Source organism: Mauremys reevesii, linkage group 8 (genome assembly GCF_016161935.1).
Source record: "Mauremys reevesii isolate NIE-2019 linkage group 8, ASM1616193v1, whole genome shotgun sequence".
NCBI classification, from domain to species: domain Eukaryota; kingdom Metazoa; phylum Chordata; order Testudines; family Geoemydidae; genus Mauremys; species Mauremys reevesii.
Genome location: NC_052630.1, coordinates 89,514,751 through 89,539,338, shown reverse-complemented (window position 1 = coordinate 89,539,338; position 24,588 = coordinate 89,514,751). Strand labels below are relative to the sequence as shown.

At 41.9% G+C, this 24,588-nt stretch overlaps 1 protein-coding gene across 1 annotated transcript in view; it reads right to left on the bottom strand.

Moving 5' to 3' along the window:
* Window positions 1-651: 651 nt before the first annotated feature.
* WLS (Wnt ligand secretion mediator) overlaps window positions 652-24,588 on the bottom strand; it is a 63,085-nt gene continuing 39,148 nt past the window's right edge. Inside the window, exons 3-12 of the mRNA XM_039484057.1 lie at window positions 21,739-21,863; window positions 15,642-15,803; window positions 14,190-14,326; window positions 13,238-13,406; window positions 11,740-11,837; window positions 10,377-10,440; window positions 9,200-9,343; window positions 7,455-7,538; window positions 4,767-4,920; window positions 652-4,357 (exon numbers count right to left, since the gene is read on the bottom strand). Coding sequence (XP_039339991.1) covers window positions 4,248-4,357; window positions 4,767-4,920; window positions 7,455-7,538; window positions 9,200-9,343; window positions 10,377-10,440; window positions 11,740-11,837; window positions 13,238-13,406; window positions 14,190-14,326; window positions 15,642-15,803; window positions 21,739-21,863 — 1,247 coding nt within the window. The 3' untranslated portion in view covers window positions 652-4,247. The remainder of the gene's footprint in view (window positions 4,358-4,766; window positions 4,921-7,454; window positions 7,539-9,199; window positions 9,344-10,376; window positions 10,441-11,739; window positions 11,838-13,237; window positions 13,407-14,189; window positions 14,327-15,641; window positions 15,804-21,738; window positions 21,864-24,588) is intronic.

Here is a 24,588-nt window from a genome sequence, read left to right as displayed (position 1 = left end):
ATGGTCTCCTGTAAGTTTAACTGTCAGTTCAAATTATTTCACTTAATACATTAGCTTTCCCTTCACAGAATGCCCCTGGGCAGATGTACATGCCAAACTAGTTAGCAAAGTCGGTTTGAAGTACAAGGAAACAAAGGGAATTTCAGTTAGCTGTAAGGTCCAATGTCAAATACCTGTGATATTGAGACCCGCCCTGCTTCAGTTCCCATTGACTTCAAAAAGCACTGGATCTGGCCCGGTGTAAGCAAGACCCAAGTTACTTTGATAACGTAACTGCTTCTAAAGTGAGGAATTAAAGAGAAGGAGCTCAGCCACTGAAGTACTGCTTTCTAGCATCTCATCACATTTGAAGTGACAAGTTGCTTACGTTAGCCATCTTGCCTCATAATGAGTTATGCAAAAGAATTCCAGCTTCCAAAAAAATCAGTTTTGCATTTTCACAAGAAATATGGATTAGACGATTTAAAAAAGGCCAAAAAGACACAAGACATCACCAAGAACTAGATCGGTGGCTTGGTGGGAAATTCAGGTCTCCAGTAAAGCACAGTTCTGCCCCGCCGGTCTATCCACTGCAGTTCGGCAGACAAACCATAAAAAGACACCCAAAAAAGGCTAAAATTTCTTCTCACTCAATGAGCCAACAAACCAACCCACAATATTGTATATTTTATTTAAATTAACAAAACTACATTTTTTCCAGGTTGTTTAAAGCATTTTGTAAAAAGTGAACATACAAACAAACAATTTAATAAGATCCAGGGGCTGTTTCTGGTACGCAAGTGGCACTTAGTAGTTTAGCAAATATAAAAAGATATCTACACCATAACAGACTTGTTAGTGTTGGACACACGAGATTTGGTTTTAAAGCTGCAATGACTCTTTCGTAAATCAATCTTTACAACATGCACTGTTACACTATGCTATAAAAAAAAGTCAGGATGAATTTATTCTAGGTACATAGATATTACATAAAAAAACCTAAAGTTAAAGTAACATTAAGGTTGCAGAGTCAAGCTCTCAGAAGTTGTGAAATGACAGAATTGAGATTGGAAGGGCAACTGAATTCTGCCCCCTTGGGAATGTGTTATGTTACCATCTTTAATTATATGCTTATGTATATTTTTCCTCCAGAGGACCCCAGCCTCATTGTGTGAGCATATATTTATTCAATATCTTCTTTTATTCTCCTCAATGTGGATCCAGGCTTTTTTTTTTGACAAAGCCCATCCAAACTGCACTGGATACAAAAATTAATAATTTCCTCCTAATGCTCTCAGAGTGCTTCAAACATGAATACATGGGATCTTCATACCCCCCTCCCCACAGAGGTGGCATTTACGCATTTACAGATGGGGAACCGAGGCACAGAAATTATGGCCAAAATTGTCCAAGTGTCCATTAATTTTTGGTAGTGAATTTGAGAAGCCCAGAGCCTTGTTTTTAGGAGATTTAGCATTTTCATAGCCTATGCTCCAAGTGCAGCAACACTTGACTTCAGTTGGAGCGCTTAGCACTTCTGCAAATTTGGTCCTAGGCACCTCCAGGTGAGCAGCCAGAAACTGGAACACGTACATTTAGTGATGGGGATGCTACAGCCAGTAGTGTCCTTCACTACACATCCCTGATTTATCCCCACAGCAGGTCCATCCTCCGCACTGAATAAGGCAGAGGGAGGCCTATGGGAGCAGGAAATAGTGTGAGATCATTAATTAAAAACTACATCATAATGTGTATGCAGAAGAGGGTCATATTAAGGTTACACAGGCAAGCTTAATACTGGCATTTCCTAACTTCTGAATGCTTGACTTTGCAACCTTAGCACTACTGTGTCTGTCTGTCTGTGAGTGTGAGTGTGAGTGATTTCCCAGGCTTAAAAAAAAAAAAAAAAAGGCCAACTGAAAAATGACTGTGCCCCCCTCTGCCCATGGCAGCTGGGTGCTGCAGGGTGACCATATTTCCTAGAGAGAAAATGGGACACCCCAGCCACTAGCCCAAGGCATCCCCCTCTCCCCATGCAAGACTGTCCCCCATCAGGAGTCTATCACCTGTTGCTGGAACCTTCCAGGGGGCCTGTCACTGGAACCCTGCCAGGGCCCCACTGGCTGTCAGCTCCAGAGTCCTGCAGCCCCTGGGGCTGAAGCAGAGAATGTCAGAGGCCTCCAGAAGTCACGGATTCTGTGACTTCATGACCTCAGTGACAAAAACAGCCTTATGCATGAGCCATCAGCAGATTTGGAACCTTAAGATTCACAGCACAAACCTCTATTACTTGAGCAACCCATAGCAGTAGACTCATCCTCTGCATGGACCAAGCTCTAGAGGGGGATGAGACACAAACTTTGCCAGGAGTTTCAAAAGATATTTGCTGACAGCAGGAATGAGACACTCAGGAATCCATTCCAGGTTCTGGCATAGTATGCACTCTAGCGGGCACAGACAATTCTGCCCATCTCTCTCAGCCTCTCCCCTTTTGCCCCAGTCCCCTCCAACCCATGCCTGCCTTAGTTTTCCTCTCTCCCTCACTACAGCTCTAGCTCCTCCTCCTCCTCATCTCCCTGCCCTGCTAGTCACAGTCTCTCTCGGCTACACCCCCAATCCACATGAATCCTAGTCCACTCCCTCTCCCTCCAGGTCTGGATCATCCCCTCTGCATTTGAAATCAGGCTGTTTCCTCCTTCACACTGCCTGGGTATTAGCAGGGAGCGCACAGGACTTAATACCGTGTGCAGCACTACAGCATCCTGCAGCGGCCAAGAGCAGCAATTGCAGGGAAAGTCCTGCTCAACTGTGCAGTCGTCTGCAGGACATTGCCAGAGCTAAACTCCCCAAAGAGTCTAAGAACTGGTCAGGAAGTTTGGCCAAGTTATGAGACACTGAAAAATATTGGTTCTCACATGCTCAGTGCAGATTTGGCAGCTAAGTTCTCCAGACATTCCATCTCCGAGTATGCTCCATGCTAGTGCTGCAGCCTCTGAGCAGGAGTTGCCCTGCAACTGCTCCTCCTAGCTGCTGCAGGATGCTGTGGCACTGAGCACAGGAACAGAGAGAGAGAGAGAGAGAGAGAGTCTCTCCTGTGTCCTCAATGCTCCCTCTCCTGACACCCAGGCATCATGGATGAGAAGGAGCCATCACTAGAATGCAGAGAAATGGAGAAAGGAGGGGAGAGAAGGGGTTCAGGAGCCCAATGGCAGTGCTTCTATATCCTGGGAAATTTCCCACAATCTGGGAATTTGAGTAAAATGTCTTGAATGAAAATTCCAAAATTTCGCAAGTTGAAACATTTTACTCACAAATTCCCAGGTTTGGGGAAATTTCCCAGGATATAGAAGCACTGTAAAAAATGATCTGGGAAATTTTTAGTGCTAGGTTGGGAAAAGTGGGCATCACGATATGGACGCACTGCCCAATGGGAGTGGGGCAGATAGGAGGATACAGAGAAGTTGGGGGACAAGGGCAGAACGGTTTATAACCCACTAGACTATACTCCCCTCCAGGACTTGGAAAAGAATCCAGGGAGTTCAGAGTTTCTACATTCCTCTGTCAGCAAATAGCTGTGAAATCCACTAGTAAAGTGTGCATCTCTCTTCCCTCTTTGGTGCATCTCTCTTCCCTCTTTGGTGCCTAGTCCACACACAGGTAACAGCCTACTACTGCTACCAGATACTGTTAGCCTAAGTGGCAGAGGTCTGTGCTCCAGATCTAAAGGTTTGAACCCTGCCAGTGACCCAACTGGGGGTGGGGAGGGTGTCAATATGGTTAGATACAGAATATAGTTTTGCATTTTCTGTGTGTTTATGAGGAAATTACACACAAGAAAAACCAAAATACTAAATACCTCCTCTTAAGCGAGCACTGTTTACTTTGTGCATTGAATGAGGCAGGAGTCCTGTGTAAAAACCCCAGTAATTAAAGACTACCATTCTGCATACACACAAGGAGCCAAAATTAAGGTTCCGCAGGCAACATTAATCCTGGCTTAACTCTTGAACATTTCACTTTGCATCCTTAGTGTTCATTTAGCATGTCTGTAAAATATAGAATACATATCCTGCCCTCCCCCAGAGATAGCGACACCATATTAAAGAGAGTTTACAAAGGTTCTATTTTAGTTCCACCGCTCAGTGAACACACTATAAATACTGGGCATTTGTAGAGGGAGTAACTTCTGATGTCTCCTCAAGGAGGACGTTGTCTCAATCTGTGTATTGTACTTCATTGTGTTTGTCCCAAGTGAGGTGTTCCAGGAGTTACTCCTGAGCCTCCTTGCGAGCCAGCTTGTAAACCTCAGTTGGCCCATCCACATGGGTGATGGTGGTGGTGAGCTGAAGCTCCTCCCCACTACTTACTCCCAGGTCACCTGAAATACAAAGCTATGTTTCAGCGTGATGCACAAAGGAGGACCTGGGAACGAGAGTGACTGCCAGGTTAAATTTCCCGAGAGATTGGGTCTTGGAAACAATAAGCTTTTCTAAAACTGAGAACTAAGAAGGGTTTCCAGGATTCCTTCGATTCATTTGAAGGGAAGAATGTTCCTTTGCAGTGGTTTCAGTCCAAACAAACAGTTACATGAGCTAATGCTGGAGAGCCACTGTGCTACTGAAAGGTATTCCAAGGGAAACCAACTGGAAACTCAGTAAACAAAGCTATTTAGTTCCATTCCTCAGTCTTGTCTTTCACTTCCTCCACCATAGCTACACAATGCTGCCCCCAGACTATTTCAAGTTAGTATTGATAGCAATTTAGAGCCACACTAGAGCCCAGTTTACCATTTGATTGATCTTCACCATAATTCTTGTGCGATGGAGCATATAGGAACATAAGAGCGAAGACGTAGAGGTTCCACATCCCATAGATGCCTGTGAAGAAGGCACTGTTCCCCTGTACTGTGAAGTCCCCCCACTTCCAATGGCCTTCAGTCACCTGTCCACGAGAAAGCAGAGATTCAACAGGGACAGCTAGGTAAGGAGAATTCTATGATGAGCAAGTACATGTTTCTAAGAGCAGATACAGAGAAATCTGAAATCCATGTCCAGACAGAAAACACATGGAAGTAAAGTCTATACTAAAAAGTCTCTTCCCCTGCCACCAACCTATAAGGACTGGCACACGCAACAAGATTCATATTAGAAACTTTATTAATCTTTGGTTTGTTGTTTAAAAAACAAAATTTATCTCAGAACATTCAGGATAGATCATTCCACTCATAGAAGATTAGTGAGAGGATAATTATAATCGAGCAGTACCTGGGAGACTGGCTATGTCTGAAAACTTTAGAGGGTCTATAAATAAACCTTTTATAGAAGAAAACAGCATGAATAATGCAAAGAGCTAATGGCATCCAGCACGTCTCACTGCTTCTGTCTTACGGCAGAGACTTATGGCTGATAGCATTAGCTCCAGATATAAAGAAAGAGACAAGAGACTCTATGGAGAGTTAAGAAAAACAAAACAGTCATTTAATATTAATAAATATATTGAAAACAATGAAATGCATGGGCTGTGCACCTTGACTGCCTTCCATTTTAAAAGCCAAATTAACAAGTCATTTGGAGCCATAGCCTACCATCGACTTTAAAGCATAATTCCCCATAGAAAATGAGCTCTGCTTTAAAGAAAAAAAAAATAAGACAGTGGCAGAACATAGCCTTTAAACAAACAAAAATACCAAACTTGATGAAAGTAGCCAGACAAAATGATTTGCCAGATTTGAGGTAGAACTTCAAACCAATTGCTTCAACTGAACAGATTTTTAGATCAGAGTCATCTTGCCATGCCAATCAATCAGACTACGGCATTGTTTTCCATAAGCAAAGGGAATGCAGCTGCTAGATTCGCTAATATAGTATGTCTGAGGGTACTTCTGTGCACAACTCAGAAGAAGTGCTTACAAGTAAAACTGGCAAGAAAATAAAATCCCTTCCTGTGAAAAATTTCACCTTTTTGAAAAAGAAGTTTTCATCACAAGCAGAAATGAAACATCCAAAATTTTTCCACAGGTAAGGATTTCAAGAAAAACTTCATTGTGCTTCTCCCAAAACCAAATCTTTCAGCTGCCCATCTGGGAGGCTCTCATCAATTTTGCTTTCTGCCTGCAGTGAAGCTGACCCACACCTCCCAATTCCTGCAGCCAAAGAACTGGGCCTGTCAGTCCCCCCACTCCAGTGACTAGCTGGTGAGCTGTCTTTTCAGTTTCCCTAGTAGAAAAGAAGGTTCTCCCCCACGTCCCCAGCAAAACTGAAATTGTCCTACAACTGACATTTTCCTTAGGAAAAGAGTATTACTCTTTAGAAAATTCAGATGAAAAAAGTTTCAGAACAGCTCTACTTTGAAAGTAGAAAGGAGTTTGACTATTAATTTATAAAGGTGTATTCATTGCATTTCTGCAACTAAAGCCTACGTATCTATGTACAACTGTGATTGCCACCTTACACCCGAGACCAATAAAATATCTTAACACTGGAAAGTCATTTTGGGAGGTTGTAGTCTTGGGAACTGGTCAGGAGAGTGAAGGGGCTTGTTCTCAGAGGAATACTGTGGGGTAGACCTTCAAGAGGGTGCATGGGGTTTTGCCTGTGCAACTTAGAACAGCCCAATACACAATATGTGGACATATAATTATAATAAAAATATAATCTATAGGCTAAATCCAAGTTCCGAAGGAAGAGAGAGACAGAAATATAAACTTCCTCAAGCCCAAAAAACTGTTAAGAGCATTTAAGATTGCAAAATCAAGCACTCAAAAGTTAAATCATAGAATTAAAACACCCCACCTAGACAAGTTCATGGAGGATAGGTCAATCAATGGCTATTAGACAGGATGGGCAGAGATGGTGTCCCTAGACTGTTGGACAGAAGCTAGGAATGGGCAACATGGGGGTGGATCACCTGTTCTGTTCATTCCCTCTGGGGCATTGGCCACTGTTGGAAGACAGGATACTGGACTAGATGGGACTATTGGTCTGACCTAGTATGGCTGTTCTTATGTTCTTAGAATTAAGGTTGCCTATACAACCTCAATTCGGCCCCCTTGTGAACATGTATGATGACAGTCTATAATTGTATACTCACATATTAGAGATTTTCAAAGAAAAAGGTCATCAGAATTTTTTTTTAAACACAGACAAACCACCCTTCCCACCCCTTCATATTGCAAATGGGTAAACTATTTTGGCTGAAATGTAGGGGGGGGGGGGAAATGCTATTCTGAGGCAGACACTCAGTATGAAAAATTTCAGCCCAAACAGTTTAAGTTTGCCAAAAAGTTATAAACAACTGAAAACAGGGTCTTATAATGGGAAATATCAGGCAGCCTTAACAATGAGCCGATGATACCAGCCTCACCTACAATCTATGCATTCCTGTGTCCTCTGAACTAGGATATAACCAATATCTTGACTACCTAGGAATTTGGATACTGCACTCTATCATACCAAGTTTGGTTTCAGCACACTCACCTGACTGACAATGAAGAAGATGATAGTCATTGCTGCACAGGCCAGAGTGATGAGCATCAAGAACTTGAACCTAAAAATCAGCCCCTATTTAGAGAGAGATGACACTGATCACCGTAACAGAACAGACCATCCCATTTTAATTTTTAGCTTCTACAAGATGGAAATTGGGAAAAAAAAAAAAGATTAGTCCAAAACCACAAAACCCACAATCACCCACTTGCTCCTTTGTCCTGCCCTGGTGACAGCCAATATTCCCTGTTCCCCACACGTCTGCATTCCTCCCAGTTACATTGAATGGGGTTTAAGAGATCTTGACTGCTATTGCTTTCCATTACATTTGCTGCTGTAAAATTAAACTGATTTACTTAGAGCTAATGTGAAGGAGGCACTTGAGTTTAAGCAAAAAGGTTTCATTAAATTAACAACATATTTGATAGTCTGTGGCTTCCTTGCTAAATCAGATATACATTCTTTCTAGAACATATATCTGATGAGGGTTTGTTAGGTTATACCAGGAGTGATCTACTTTACAAATGTTTTCTGTTTCTGTAAGTGTAACGAGTTCATGTGAGGAGGATGCAAACTTTCCCTATCTAATTTCCCGTGGCCAAGAATTTAAGGTGACTAAATGAATGTTGGATATAGATTAAGGACATCAAACAAATGACATAAGACCCCCAAACCATGTGAATTTATCACAGACTGTTTGCTTTTTTAAATCTGTTTTGAATTTAACAAAGATGGATTTTAGTTGTGTTAGTTTGGAATCACACTGAGTCAGGCATCTTGGGGAAGTGAGGACATTTTACAAGTTAGTTTGTGCAGCAGGTGGGCTGAACGTGGCAAGACTGAAGTCCTCAGGGCAAGGACTGTCTTTTTGTTAAGTGTTTGCACAGTATGAGAGCAGTGGAGCCCTAAGCTCTCCTGTAACACAAATCCATAATACTGGTGCCGTACTTTTAACTCAAGGAAAGGAGATGAAAGAGCTAAGACTTCAGGGAAACATCTGCAAAAATACAGATTTTCTTATTGGAACAAGTAATGTGCCTTTTAATGAGTCACAAACGACCTGATTAGATGCAGAGTTTGACTCATCAGAACATTTTCTACCAAAGTTTTATGGACACACAAATCTTTATCACCAAGAAAACAGGCATTTTTGGCTTGACTGCAACTCTATCTGGGCTCCTCCTTCTGCTCTGCAACAGCAATTAAAGAGGAATGAGTACAGCTCTGGCCAGGGACAAACACTAAGGAGAGGATGGCAAGCCAGAAACTCCTGATTTTTAATCCTATTCTGATGCAGACTCAAGTGGTTTGGGCAAGACACATGAGCACCCTGCATCATTGTCCTCATCTGTAATAATAGTGCTTTATATCAGTAGATCTCAAAAGGTTTTTACCACCGGGCCACACCACTCTGAAGGGAAAAACAGAGCTGATTGGGAGTAAATGCCTACGAGTACATTGTGCGGGTTAGTGTTTGTAAAGTACTTTGAAGATTGAAAGCATTAGTGGGAGCTAAATATCAGAACGAAGAAAAGTTGATTGCCTTTTTGTCAGCTGACATTAGGGTGGTTTTGGTAGCATGAAAAAGCTGGTAAAATACAAAGTTTTCTAAATTATGGAAAAAGCTAATGAGGGTGGATACCGTTTTTCTAGTAGCTCAGCAGTCATCTTTTTGGACTACTAAAGCAACGAGCGCACGCACATGCACAACTGTAATCCAACAAGGGTTTTCTAACCTCATAATGAAGCCTGCGAGCCTTGCTCATTGCTGGGAGGCTGGATTGTTTCCCACTAATGTTTCTGAACACTTGAAACACCATGAAACACAAAAACAGGAAGTAGAGGCAAAGGCAGATTCCTGCCACTATAATAAATGCCATCTGAGCAGTAAAGTTAAAGGGAACAACTACTTGACAAAGCAGGAGATTGAAGAAAATATTATTCAGGTAATTAGAACTTTACAAAAGCAAATTAATTATCGTAATAAGCCTAATTCAGGCTTCTAGTGTGCATTAAATAGAAGCTTCCGTCTGAGTGAGGGTGTATGCTTCATGGTCCCTTCCTCAGCTCAGTCCCAGAGCCGATGCTTTGATTGTTCCCCCAAGCACTTAACATGGTGTTAACGAGGATAAAATATTAAAACTCCTGCAGGCTAAAAAGGCTAAGCTGGAATTGTCACTTCTGCTCTGCTGGTACAAAGAGACAGGGCTTAGCAGAGAAGTCGAAAAGTAATAGCCAACCAACATGCGATCCAGGCGACTCCTGCAAGAGGGCTGAGATGCTGGGGAAGTGAAACTAATCACATTACCTTATCTTAGCCTGATAAAAATTAAATGCAGCTGAAAGCACTTCCAGCGTGACCAGGCAAATTTAAAAAGCAATTTGTATAAATGTTGTAGGACCACACTTCCAAGTGTCAGTGATGAAACAAACTGCCCCAGAGAAAAAACTGCTCTAGTTCAGACCAGGAGAGGGAATAGCAGAAAGGGTGCAATTTAGACAGGGTACAGAGAGGATAAGATTTTTTTCTAGAATCACTAACACCCAAACCCTAACTCAAGATGTGCCATTTCCTAGACTTTCTGCAGCTTGAGGCAGATGCTAATTTTTCTAATCTCAATATTAAATCTCAGAATTCATTCTTGCAGCAAAATCTACATGCTGCACTAACATTTTTAGAAGTGTCCCCCTATACAGCCATAAAGTTGTTCATTCAAAGGATACTCTAGATCCTCCACTACATTCGAGTCAGAAACCAATTTCCTAGTCCCATTTTACTCAAGTGAATAGGCTTTTCATCAGGTTCAATAAGTACTTTGAGAAAGTGAAATTTTTAGTTACTAAAAAACTTATTTCTCACTCCAAAAACCTAACAAAAAATAAATGCTACAGCACAAACAGATAAAAGGATACAGCCAGCTCCGTGCCAACATCTGTGGTCCAGATACTGTAGAATGGATTTTTCAGTTGTACCCCTCTTTTAAAAAAAAAAAAAAAAAAAAAGAGAATTCAGGGCAATCAGAATTCATGTGCAAAGAGTCAAAGATACTGTAAAAATACACATTCCTATACATCAAACTTAACAGTTTGGAAAAATTAGTAATGTTATTTTGTAATTTGGGAGTGTGTGTTTGGAGGTGGGTGGGGAGACTTCAGTTTACATTCCAGTGGACATGTAATCTTACAGAAACTATTCCAACACAACTTCACAGTACTATAAAAGCCAAAGGAAAAGCCTTCTTGTCTCTTCGTAAGAAAAATGGTGAAGCAAATGGTTGGACAGTTGCTGTCAGCACTGGGGCAGACTGTACCTTGCTTGTCCAAAGTGACTTGCATCAGCTATGCAAGTGATAGCATTTTTAAAATATGTATTGTTTATGGTGTCAAGCACTCTAGCTGAGAAGGAATTCTTGTCACTTGCACAGTATTAAACCTCCTTTTCAATTATGCAGAATTATAATGACTCCACATTGCTTCAAAAAAGTGTTTGTTGGAAATGTATAGGATACATGCAAGAAAAATCCTCCCCATGTAAATGTTAAGACAAGAAAAAGGGATGAAATTTTCTTATATAACAGACTGGACTAACTTTGTCTTGATACACATACCAATGAAGCAATACTGTAAGCAACACCTAGGTCTACTGCATTTTCATTCTGAAACTCACTCACTGTTCCAGTGCAGCTTTATGAGATTGCTCAATATACCCTTTGAACTACAAGTCAAAAACATTTTTTTGTCCTGTGACATGGAATATTTCGATGCTTTGTGAACTTGTATGGCTAGGCAGACAGAGAGTTACCTTTTATCTCTCTCTCTCACTTTCGGTCAGTCATTTTCCAGTAAAAAGTCTACTTTTAAGTAATGCAATCTGATCTGGAAGGGAAAACTTAAATTGGGGAAATTGCTACTGGGATGTCTAAGAAATTGAACACTGGGCTTGGAGGAAACAGGGTTATAAGGGGGCTAATGACTTGAATACCTAGTCTAAGGAAAAAGGACTTGCCATTCCCTTCCCCAAAGGGCACAGAAAGGTGGCTGATGAATACCAGTGTTGGCGTGGGGAGACCCAAATGGCCTGAAAAGTGCTAAGCCTTTGTACCAACTTTTCAATCCTTGTCTCAATAAAGCTATTAGAAAAAGGCAAACCAACATGGACCCAGCGTAAAGATCAATTGTATCCAAACAACTGCCCCTGTAAAGAGGACAGCACCTGAGATCAGAGCACAATCATATTAGCACTACAGAGTCTAAGAGAAAAAAGTGTCTCCGTTACCTCTCACACATGTCAAAGATGAAAAGGCAGAAGGCACCAACAGCTATGGGCCCAACCTGTTTCCAGTACCCAGAAAGACGATTTCGTTCATTTTGATCCTAATGAATCAAGCCATGGAAAAAGAAAGTTAATTCATGAAAGGGGAAAAAAAGTGACTGAATTATGCACCCAGTGAGACTCATAGCAAAGTCAAGAAAGAGGTTACTTACTAGGTGCTGTTTGGAGTCACCTCTGTGCATTTCCATGGTGGGATATGGCATCCCAGATTGAGCTGCATACTTGATTGGGAAGCCAGGTTCATTGGGGATACATGAAAGAGCTTGTGAGAGGGAGACATCATTGCCCTCCCCGGAGGTGGGCAAGCGATGGCCCTGCGCACCACTGTCACTCCAGAACTGCTCCAGGTAAAACGGCCCTGGACTGGAGCTGGCACCCTGCACCCAAACCCCCTGCTGCACCCCAACCCTCTGCCCTAAGCCCCCTGCCGCACCACTCCTGCACCTCATCCCCCTACCCTGAGTCCCCTCCTGCACTCCATACCCCTCCTGCACCCAACCCCCGTGCTGAGCCCCCTCATGTACCTCACACCCCTCCTGCGCCCAATCCCCCTGCCCTGAGACCCTTCCTGCACATCGCACCCCCCTTCCACACCTCAACCCCCTGCCCCAGCCCTACATTCATGGCCCTGCATACAATTTACCCACCCCAGTGTGGCCCTCAGGGCAAAAAGTTTGCCCACCCCTGCCCTACCCTACATATGGAAATGCAGTCCCCCCTCCCCCCAACTGCCTTGGTTCCTTCTCCCAAACCACACAGTACTGATGTCATACTGACTTCTGAGGAGAGGGAAAGGTGGGCAAATAGTGGGAACGCACAGAGGTGACTCCCAAAGAAGAGTTAGATAAGTAACCTCTCAGATCTAAGGGCATCTGTACATTTCTATTTGTGGGAGATTAGCAAGCAGCGTGTCCATCCGGAGGAAAGAAGGTGAGGAGTTCGGCTTAAACATAGACAAGCCCTATGTGGTATATTAACAACAGGTAGTAGGGAACTTTAAGTGCCCGCCAGCAGCGTCCACACAGGCCAGTTAGCATGTGACATGCTGCTGTGATCTAGAAGGTGCAGTCCACTGGTGTGGGCTGGAGCACCATGTAGCCAAGCCCATAGACTAATACTGTTCTGCCAGTCTGGGCATTGGAGCATTATGCTATTTCTAAGGAAGAGGAGATCTGATGAAAAATGTGCACAACACTCCAAGTTGTTGCTTTGCAAATATCCAGTATCCACCAGGTGAGCTTGTCTAAGGCAACCACTGATGCTGCAATTCCTCTTGGGGAGAGGGTTTGTAAAACCAGGAGATGCTCGTTTCCTAGCTAAGATTTATACATCTAAACCAGTGGGAAAGTCTGGCTGGCTAGCATTTATTCCCATATGCTACAAACAATTTATCGGATTTCTAAAGGGAACGAGATACTCTTTACTCCATAGTCATACCCACCATCATGTGCTCGCCACAAAAGATTATCCAAAATGACAGGAGCATGGCATAGAAGAGTCCTTGTCGAATATCTCCAAAGAGCAACATCCAAGTCCAGTCAAATCCAATGGAAAACCACTCTACTGGGATATTTATGAACGTCATGGAGATCCCAAGAGCAAAGATTACCCTGGAGAAGCAGACAGAACAGAATCCCTTTCCATTTCAAAGAAAGGACCAAGAGGACTAGGTCAAAGGAACTCAAATTTCATGAAGTAGAGGTGTCCTCCTTTTTGCCACGATACCTTCCTGTTTGCCCACTCCCCCCACCCCACAGCGCAGTCCTGTTATCCTGCCCCCACAGAGCCACCCGTTAATGAAGGGTGACTCAGTAACTGGCAAGAAACGTATCCATTTCAAACAAAGCCCATGCTCAGGAGTCAAAATGGAAAACCAGTTGCTGTTTTCAAAGGACTGGTTGGGCAGTCAAATTCTTACGGTGCTAATCCTACACATGCACCCACAGGCAGCGGGGACCCTGATGCAGCAGCCTAGCATGTTTCTGCCACATTAGGAGATACGCATCAGGTTTTGGGGAACTGACACAGAGGGTACAGACATTGTCTGCTACACAGCCCTGCAGGGGCTTCCTGCGCACCACCAAAGAGTTTTGGGAGGCAAATTCTGTGGCTCCATGATTGCTGTGAGAGAACGGCAGAAGGGTCTAGTCACACGCACACATAGGAGGAATGTATCAGCTATGCAGACTATTGCAGATCAAAGACTGCAATAGAGGTTGAAGAGCAGCTCTGCTGCCACATTGGCTTGGCTAAGAGTGGGGAAGGAAGGAAAATGGATCCACAGGGATGGCAATCTAGCACATGGCCAGTTTACCCAGGCTTTGCATGAGGCATACATTTTGGCTTAAATCTCTTGTGTTGTCTGGATCACAGTGAGTTACTCCTCTACTCACTTTTCCAGCAGGACAGGAGCGCGTGTCATCATCGTGATCCGTCTCCAATACCAAACCATGATGATGAAGATGCTGGGCGTGAGGAAGGTTTTCATTGCAAACCACACTTTTGTAAAGCCTCCATTTTGATGGATACTCTGAGGATACAAGTTTAAACGTGGGAGCTGTACAATATTTCACTTTCAATATTTACAGACAAGATCAGATTTGCATTCTCCTGTGATAGTCACAGGGCCTGACAGAAATTGCAATAGTCTAAACTACAACCACTTAATATTAAAGAGCATTGCTTGTGAAATGCACAGCTGAACTGTTGGACAAAATGGAAAGCGCTGTACACCGCTGTTTAATGGGTGTCCTGACCATTCAGTTCAAGTAGAATTTAAGGACTCCTGACAACTAACAAATATTCCACCACTTCAATTTCCAAATAACCAGAAATTGATAAAAACAGATTCTTTTAGTACTGGTGTTTAATAGGTATATTTTTGCATACAATTTAATCAATAAAAGTTGCCACGCATTTAAACTAAATTTATTCTAACATGAAAATTAGTCAACTTTACTATTAAATGTGGAATGAGGATATACATGATGGTAACCCCAATAAATACTCAGAGCTAATAGGCAAATTGATCGTTACTCCAGAAATAGTGCTGCTCAAAAGCCAAAACAGTGAGAGGAGAGAGAGGAGCTCTACTGCATTAGATGGTGGTAAACAGGAGAACCATTTAGGCTCTCAGATAATGTTGTCCATCAAGGTGCTAAGACTGAAATGAGGCAGAGACAAGGACACTTAACACATTTAAATTAAAATCAAAGGGGACATGATTAAAGGGGTTTCCTCTTCAAGTGCTATTATTCCAGGTCTCTTATTTCCTCTCATCCCTTATTTTAAGTTCTATGCCTAAAGTGGCCATGTGATAGGAGGCATATTTTTTCCAGTTAAATTAAACTCTGATCCAAAGACAGACTGTATGCAATAGAAAAATGTTAGTCAGGCATAATAAAATTGCCTGCTTCTGGAGTCATTCAAGAAAGCAATTACCAGCAGACCAGACTAGCAGTGAATTATCCCATTAGCGAAGTTAGCATGGTGGGAAAGGGGAGGGATAACTAGAGAATAGTCAAAAGAAGAGATCCAGTGGGAAAAGGGGCTGCATTGATGATGAAAGTCATACAGGTTTACTGACCTTAGAAAATAGTGTCATTATATTCTTACTAGGGAATAGAACAATTGGCAATTGTGGTTTTGTACAGAACAGCAAAACTCCTTCCCATTTCTCTATCAGTCATGGGTTACTTTGTCACAGCAAAATCATAAACCCAATAAAAGGTTGGATTCTACAAATATCTTCTCACCTTTGACACAGCAGTGAGTCCACATTAAACACCTACTCCAGAGGAGACGGGAGCCCACAGTAAAGATAGAAATGAGACATGCACACTTACCACCAGGCGAACATCCTTTATTTCCCCAATTCCCACATTAATTTGTTTCCTTTCATTCACAGGGAGTCGAATGTTGAGGAGGTAGAATTTGTGAGCCACAGTTCCAATTTCCATGAAAGTGAGTGCATCACAGTCATAGTGTCGGCCTTCATGCTCTGTGGTCTAGCGGAATAGCGGAGAGGGGGAAAATGCAAAGGGGTCAGATTGGATCACTTATTTGGACTTCAGAGATGATAAATCGATAGTTGTAAAGCAGTAACTAGTCCTTCCAGGGACTCTAATTTGGAGATGTACAGCACAGACTTCTTGTTTCATCACATCCTAACCTTTCCCCTTTTAGGGAACCAGGAAGTAAGTACACCTCTACCTCGATATAACGCTGTCCTTGGGAGCCAACAAATCTTACTGCATTATAGGTGAAACGGTGTTATATTGAACTTGCTTTGATCCACCGGAGTGCGCAGCCCCCTCCCCCCGAGCACTGCTTTACCGTGTTATATCGAGTGGCATTATATTGAGGTAGCAGTGTAGTAATACATATAAAAAGAAAGTGAACTGCTTCTCCATGTGGATTTGCTATGTATCAACCAGCTTTCTCTGAAAACATAAATTGATGAGAACATATTTGAGCCCTTTTCTTCCTGAACAGTGACCATTTGCCTCAATACTATAGTTTTTGCCTGTTTTAATCCGTGGCCAAAAAGAAGTTCATTGGTGTCACTATGCTATATACTATGGCTACTTAGAACTTCCTGTGGTAGCAAGGGTAGGTTACAAATAGTCTTGGTCTGGCTTTTCCAAACGGAGTTAAAGGAGACTCTCAGTTAGCAGAACAGGGCCTGACACATGGCTGAACAGTTCCAGTTCCATCCAGTAGAGCTTAGCGGTGCACATTAATGCTGCAATTAACTGGCTAGTTTAGTCAGTAATATCGGTACTGTTAAATTATTCCAATTGTTTCACAGCGCAGATCACTACAATCCAATCAAGTGTACTTAGGCCTGTTCATTTTTAAAGTTATTTTATTGTGTAGCGGTTTTAGAATGTAAGTAAGTCATCATTTTTAATGTTCAATTTTCACACAGAATGACTTACAAGTAAGTACAGGTAGTGAATAGAGAAGTAATAGAAATTTGATTTAGACCCCTAGACCTAAAGTCTGTAATTGATATTGAATGCATTAAGCATTTAGACAAAAAAAAATGTAAGCAGGAAGTAGTTATGCAGCATCTAATATTCAAATATCAGATGTTAAGCAGGGATAATAGGTCTGTAATCAATTAACCAGCATTGTTTGTCAAACTGCCAGCAAAACCCTATTAATAGATCAATTGCTGCTTAATATTTATCAGGGTAGATTGATTAAAAACTATGCTTTTCACTTGGTCACTTAAATCATGCTTAAAAATAATTGATTTTAATCAACCTCTCCATTTGTACTTCAGTTAATTTTCTAAAGAAAGGTACATTTTCATTGGTTGATATAGCCATTAAAACATCAATATTTACAATTAGACAGCGCCTTTACATTAGACTGCTACTTTTTTGCTACCTAGGAGGATAAACAAATGTATATAGTTATAGTGTAAGCATTTATATAGGTTGAGATTCAGATTTTTAGTATGTTAGAAAATAGTGAAGGATATATTCCTTATTTACTGGACAGTTAAACTTGTACTCATGTGTTGAGCTGCATTAGTATGGCTATTGGAGTTTCATTAAAACTGCACAAAAATGTGCAGTTATTAAACAACAACCTTAAATGTTTTCGATACATAATCTTCTCTTATCATACGATGTTTCACATTTACAACTAAAATGATTTAAAGGAACAGAAGGATTAACTGCCGTAAGTGAATTAAAACTATTTCAAGTGAGCCTGGGAAAATTTTCAAATATGCTTAAGTGAAAGTCTCTTGAGCTTAACTTCCTACTCACCTGAGGGGCTACTCTGTACTAGAAAGTTAGGTCAACCTAGATGCATTGCTTAGGTGTATAAAAGTCACACCTGAGAGACATAGTTAAGATGACTAAGCCACACAGTGTAGACAGCACTAGATGGAAGAATTCTTCAGATGACCTAGCTACTACCTCTAAGGGTATGTCTTCACTACCGGCTGGATTGGCGGGCAGCAATCGATCCAGCGGGGAATCGATTTATCGCATCTAGTCTAGACGCAATAAAAAAAAAATCAATCCCCAAGCGCTCTCCCCTTGACTTCTATACTCCAGCCCGGCGAGAGGCGCAGGCAGAGAAGACACCATGGTAAGTCGATCTAAGTATGTCAACTTCAGCTACATTATTCACATAGCTGAAGTTGTGTAACTTAGATGGATCCCCCACCCCCACATAGACCAGGCCTCAGAGAGGTGGATTTACTTCAGCAACAGAACCCTCCACCTTCTGTCACTGTAGTGTCTCCACTGCCACGGCACAGCGTTTTTAGTGTGGACATACCTACCCTCGGTCTCATTTTCAAGAGACTGAAAAACTTTGAAAACAAACTTAACTAGGAGATCTGATCCCCTCCCTTTTGTTTTTATTCACAGCCTAGAAGAGAGAGACACAGACTAGTTTTTCTATTTTAACTCCCAATTGATTTTTCAACCTCGCATGCATTAGTTCACATGAAGAAAATACTCTGTCCCTGCAGAAGAGGCTATTGCTGTCAAAAGCTGGTTTAGAACTTCAACAAACTATGGTTCCAAGTACTTGGCTAGTGATTTAAATCAGTTAAGTGGTGTGACTTTCTTTAAAAGATCAGCAGCAAACATTCACTGCTTGAATGGTTCATCGCCAGCCCTTCAATTTATTATGGTTTGCATGATTGATGGGTGAATATTTAGATACCTATGTCATAGTAATATGATCTTCAGCAGTTAGGCATCTATCCTGATACTCTGGTTCAGAATATTGGCAAGGAAATTAGGGGGAGTAAGTGCTTGATCCATCTGCTTCTTTACTGCCTGAAATCTCCAAAATTTCAACAGCATCAGCAATATGGCAGCACTTATTTCCATAGCCTTGGGCAAACTGCAGAAACTGAATATACTGAATCCTCCCGCTTACATTTTCCCTTATGTTTGATGTTGCCTACTTTGGCTGTGATAGTTCCATCTATTTTGCCATGCTTTTCTTCATAAATTGTCATCAGAATGGGCCAGTTCTTAAACAGCTCCAGACAGCCAACCAATGAATTCTGTCATCCATCCTGGGGGAGAATTAGTTTGCATCCTCCTGCTCTCTTCAGTGAAGCTGAAGCAAAGTGGCTGTTATGGAAGTATTTTGTAATTCCAACATGATTTTCCTTTATTCCTAGATTTGTACTTGGCTAAAAGATGCCTCAAATGAGCACTGCACCCAGATGTCAAGTTTCAGGTTCCCTTCGTTATCTTTGCAACGTTTGCAGCATTGACTGTGACAAAGTTACACACTTGAATTTTTGTTCAGCTTGTTACAGCTCAATGAGAAACTAGATGGGCTCATTGAATGATCCTGATGAGATGATACATGGTGTCTCCTGGAATCAGAGGCCAGGTCCCAGTGCCTGCAATGACTTTGCCTTGCACACAATAACGCAGCCCTGAGTCCTCCACAGGATCACACCCTTAATACAGTACATGATCTATTTGTGCCACAATTTACAAAAAACTACCTCAAAAGTTAGAATTGGGGAAAATAGCCTTCTTCATATAGAAAAGGCAACGACTAACAGAGTTTTAGATGGAGGCTCCATCAGGGATTCAGCATATTTAAATAGTTTAGCCTTAAAAAACATTTTGTATTAAATTCAGGATTTCATTTTAAAAAACAGATTAAAAAAATAAAATCAGTTTGATTTTTTCAAAAAAAAAATCAACCCTGATATTTACCACTTTTACTTAGAGTTATTTTATGCATTATTCCTGCTTGTATATGCAAGATGGCCATTAAATATAAACTCAATACAATCTCTCAACATCCTCAATCTCTTCCCTGCAGTCAGTCATTCTTTAGCCTTCTCCTTAACCTCTCGCTCGCCTCTGGCTCTTTCCTCTCAATACAAGCATACTTTAGTCTCTCCCATCTTCAAAAAGATATCCTTGACCTCACTTGCCTCTCCAGCTACTACCTCATCCACCCCCTTCATCCCCAAGCTCATCGATCAGATGCGCTGTCCACAAGGCCTGCAGGGAGTGTCTCTTCCAATTCCATTCTAGACCTTCTCCAAGAAAGCTTCCATCACTTGCACTCCACTGAAACAGCTCTCAGTTCTCTAATGACCTCTTCCAACCTGAATTAGAACAGAGATTCTCCATTCTCAGTCTCCTTGATCCATTGGCCACCTTCAAGATGAGGAGCATGATTGGCTATGCTGAAGTTCTTGTCCTGTCTTTTGTGACTCCGTCTTTTCCAGGGTCTCCCTCTTGCCGATCAGCCTTCCACATGTCATTTGAAAAATCCTATTCCTCTCCCTCCTCCTCCTGAAGTTGGGAGGGCGAGCGGGTGGGCGGGCAGGTCCCACAGGGCTTTGCCCAGGTCTTCTCCCTCTACATATTGCCTATCTATCTATCTCACTCATTCACAAATGCAAGTTCCACCATCATTTCTTTGCTGATGATCTCTATTTTAGAGAGTAAAATCTTAGCTTGTCTTTCAGATATTTCCTCATGGACTTCCAGCTGTCAGCTTAAGCTCAACATGACCAACACAGAGATAAGCACTCTATATAGCCTGGCCGTGAGGATGTGTGTCTAAGTTTTGTCAGTTCTTCCTGTGTAATATCTTGAAGATACAGCCTCTCCATCCGCACATCTAAGATTCTTGTCCTGCTCTTCAAACACCCTCTCCACTGCATTTGCCAAGGCCAATCTTGCCCCACTTATATCCATTCAAAACACTGCTGCAAAGGTCATTTTCCTGACTCATCATTTTGTCCAAATCACCCAGTATTTGCATCCCTCGCTGGCTCCTCCTTTTCCATACATCAAATGCAAGAGTACTTCTCTTCACTTTCAAGGCCTACCTCCCCGCCCCCCATTCACTTCCCTAGTCAATTCTGCCAATGGCCAGCTTTTGATGCCCACGTGTTCAGTTTCTGAAGGAGCACCTTCATGCTTTCTCCCCACGCTGCCTCTTACTCCCGGAAATTAGTTCCCTACAAACACCTGCAAAGCTACCTCATTGATCTCTTTCAAATTCTTATAGTTAAAGCTCTCCTTTGCCATCAAGCCTACTCATACCCACAACTTCCAACACCACCCCCCCAACTTGACAATGGACAGTCAGCTGGTACACAGACACCACTGCAATCGTGCTTATACTATCTCATTTCCTGGTGCTCCCCCGTCCATCTGCTACATCTACCAATTATTTCTCGTCTTACAGGGCTGTGAACTGAGGCACGGATTATCTTTTTGTTCTGTGTTTGTACAGCACCCAGCACAGTGAGGCCCTGGTCCCTAACAGGACTCTCATGCATGAGTTCAACCACCACCATAGATGTGATTTGCTGCGGGAAATGCCACTTCAGACTCCTCACCAGGAACACAAAGAACTGAAGTCTCAGTTATCTTCCCCCAAATCCCAGAATTACAAAATGGGGGAAAAAAGGTTATTTCCTTCTCCTTCCCACCTCCCCTACTATTACTCAACCTCAGGAACCCACTTATGCAACCCATCAAGTCACAGTTGTTAGCCCAGTGTCCACAACTCCTTAAAACCTTATTGTAGTAGGGATTTCCCCCACCCCCCAAAATTTTTTGTTCATGATACAGTGATTTAAATAAAAGTAGGTTCTGGAAGGAAAAAAACAAAACCAAACAAAACCAAAAAACAACCAACCAACATTTCTTAAAATAGACTTGTAATGCTTAAAAACAGAACCACCGATGTAGACCCCAGGATTAATGACTACTTGGGATCCCAATTTCATTCCTTTGAGAACACACACACACACACTCTTGCCTTGGAGTCTTTGAAATCCGGTTTTATTGGCAGCATTCCCCTCTGCAACTCCCATCCACTTACTGTACACCCAACAGAAACCTGGTAATGCTGAAAGCTGTTAGAATTGGGTCCAGTTGCAAAGAGCTCATAGAAACCAGCAATACCTACTTTTGGAGAGGCAAAAGAACATTTTAGCTTTCGGGTCTCTATCGCATGTGCCATTTCTTTCCATTCACTGAACATGTCATCACGATAGGCCAAGGACACATCAAGCGTAACTTCTGCATTGTCTTCTGCAAGAGTAACAACCAAGCTTATTATGAAAGGAACAGTATGCAACAAAAAAGGTGCGAGAATACATATTTCAGAATATATAAAGGAGAAACTGATTTACATATGGTGATGGAAATCCCTCCACTCCAACTCATACAGACATTCACCCTCTATAGGGTGTTTATCTATTCTCCAGTAGGAGTCCTAGAAGTCCACGGTGACCGATCTTTGTTGGTCATGAGTGTTGGGTATTCTTTTCTATTCTTGTTAGCTTCTAGTCTTATGTAACACTGGTCCTAGGGCACACACACATGATCCAGCATCCCATGTCAAGGCTTTGCTGCCTCATGACCCACTTCACCATGACTGCAATTGAATTTGTATTATAGCCATCGATGAAAGCAGAACTCTCACTAAGTAATGGGCCCTACCCCCACTTCATGTGTGTACAGGAGCTTATATTAAGTATAGTAAGATAGAACATGTTAAAAAACCTTAATGGACATTCTCTTCTGCTTTTCTCCTGCTGTTTATGCTTTTCATGTCCATTTTCACCATTTCTAACGTCTCTCTCAGAAGATAATCTTTCTTCACTGCACACTTCAAAGCAGATGCAGAAAATGGTGGACAGGCCTGGAGCAGTAGTAGTTCAAAGTACAGGTTACCACAAGCAGCATCTGCTTTGAAATTCCCTAGAAGTGGAAGGTTGCATGGTTGCCAATAGACCAGATCAGAAATCTCACCACGTGATAAGTTGCCATATGCATGCCATCTAATCTACCCCACTGAAGATGTTTAGAAAGGCCATTTATATACAAAACATGGACAGAGATGTTGTGCAAAAGGGGATCTCAAAACAAAAAATCCACCTAATCCCACCCCACTTATATAGTTCACATAGGAGCAGATTGACAAGGAACTCTGCACCCAACATATTCTTTTGAATCTCTGGCCCCAACTATGGATGCTGTGCTCTTTTGTGAAACTGAGCTTTACAGTTTACAAGGGATAATATTTCAAATCTACAATAGAATAAGAACAGATTCTTGAAGCTCTGCTTGGCCTTTGCCTTTGTCATCTTTTTCAGAGTTATGTTTTTGTTGGGATTATGTAATGGTACACTCATACAGAATGCTGGGAAGGGGTGTGGATGGGTTTGTGGTTTAGACTTGCTATTTATAGTGTGTTTGGAGGTGGCTCTCAAGCTTTAATGTGGACGCCAACATGGTTTTTTCTGAGCTGTTTTTGTCCCATGTGTGATCTGTGTCTTCCAGATTGATCATGAGTTCTGATACCCCAGAGCCATCTTTGCATTAGTTAGGCTTCCTTGAAATATGAATACACGAGCTCAGGTCCACTGTTTTAGCGTTTCAGCAAATAATGGCTAAATAGTCCAGTCAAATGTGGCCCCAAAAGCCCACCCACACACCCCATTTTACAAAACTATAAAAAACGGGACTATTCAGGACTTCAGTTCCAGTGGGAACAGTTTGCAAAAATGAAGTGGTTTTTAAAATCTAAAACACTGCTGCACTATCACTGGTCATGAAAACCAGAAAGCAAAAATTAACTAGTATATTTTTGTCCAAGCCAAGAAAAATGCATAAAAAGAGAAAGTAAAATCCAGAATATATCTGAATTTTCAAGTTTTCAGAGTTTTATCAATCAATAGTCTGGGATTACTCCACCCATCAGAGATGCAACCTGACTGAAGTGTTGCTTCAAATTGACAAGAACAGAAAGGTTCTTATATACACCAATACAGAAGAAAGAAAGACTTGGATTCCCCACCTGGGTGCACTAATGACTCCTTTCATTGAAACCAGCTATTTTTGGGGGGAGAAAAATAAAAATAAAAATTCTGCTAAATACTTTAACCGTGAAAGGTTTGTAACTCTACTTGTATTGGCTATACTAACATCCTTAGACAGTTAACTGTTCTTTCATACGTTCGTTCAGCTGGATAACACTGCTGATGTTCTTGCAGATTTAAGGAAACACCACACAACAGGAACCATGTATATAGTTAACGTACTGTAGCATGGTATGGAAATTGGAGCAAAAGCAGACACCCCACTATGTTTGGCCACAAGACAAGGGAGTGGTTTTTAAACTGGATGTCAGGTACAGGTATCAAGAGTCAACAAGACAAATCGGAGAAGTGAACAAAGACTCCCCATCAAGATATTACTTGCTTCTTGTAGTGCCCAATACATAGTATGTGCTTTCTAAACAGAAGCAAGGCACAATATTTGTCCTGAGGAGCTTATACTTTAAAGTTAGAGGTGAACTGAGAAAGGGGCATTGGAAAAAAAAAAAGGTACAACGTACAAAGGTAGTCAAAATTGTGCTTCTTGGGTTAGTTGGTATAAGTTAGTTGCCTATGAGGAATTTAGCATGGCAAAAAATTGGGTCTTCAAGAAGGGATTTAAATAGAGGGTAGGGACCTTGCAGATGAAGTCACAAGAAATATTAAGACCTCTAAACAAAAGTCTGACCCAACTCGCCCTCTCATATTCCATGAAGGGCTCATCTTCTGGTGGCCTTTTATCTTTTCTACTCCTGGCTTTTGGGTGCCCCCACTTCAGATCCACATGGAGTGCTCTTTGGGCTCAGACAGCTGCAGGATGAGAACAGAGCCCATTCAAGATTACACCAGGTACTTTTGGGGATGAGAATAAGGAGTCCATCCCCCAAAACACAAATCAGAACCAGGATAATAGGCAACACCTTCAAGGCTTTGGA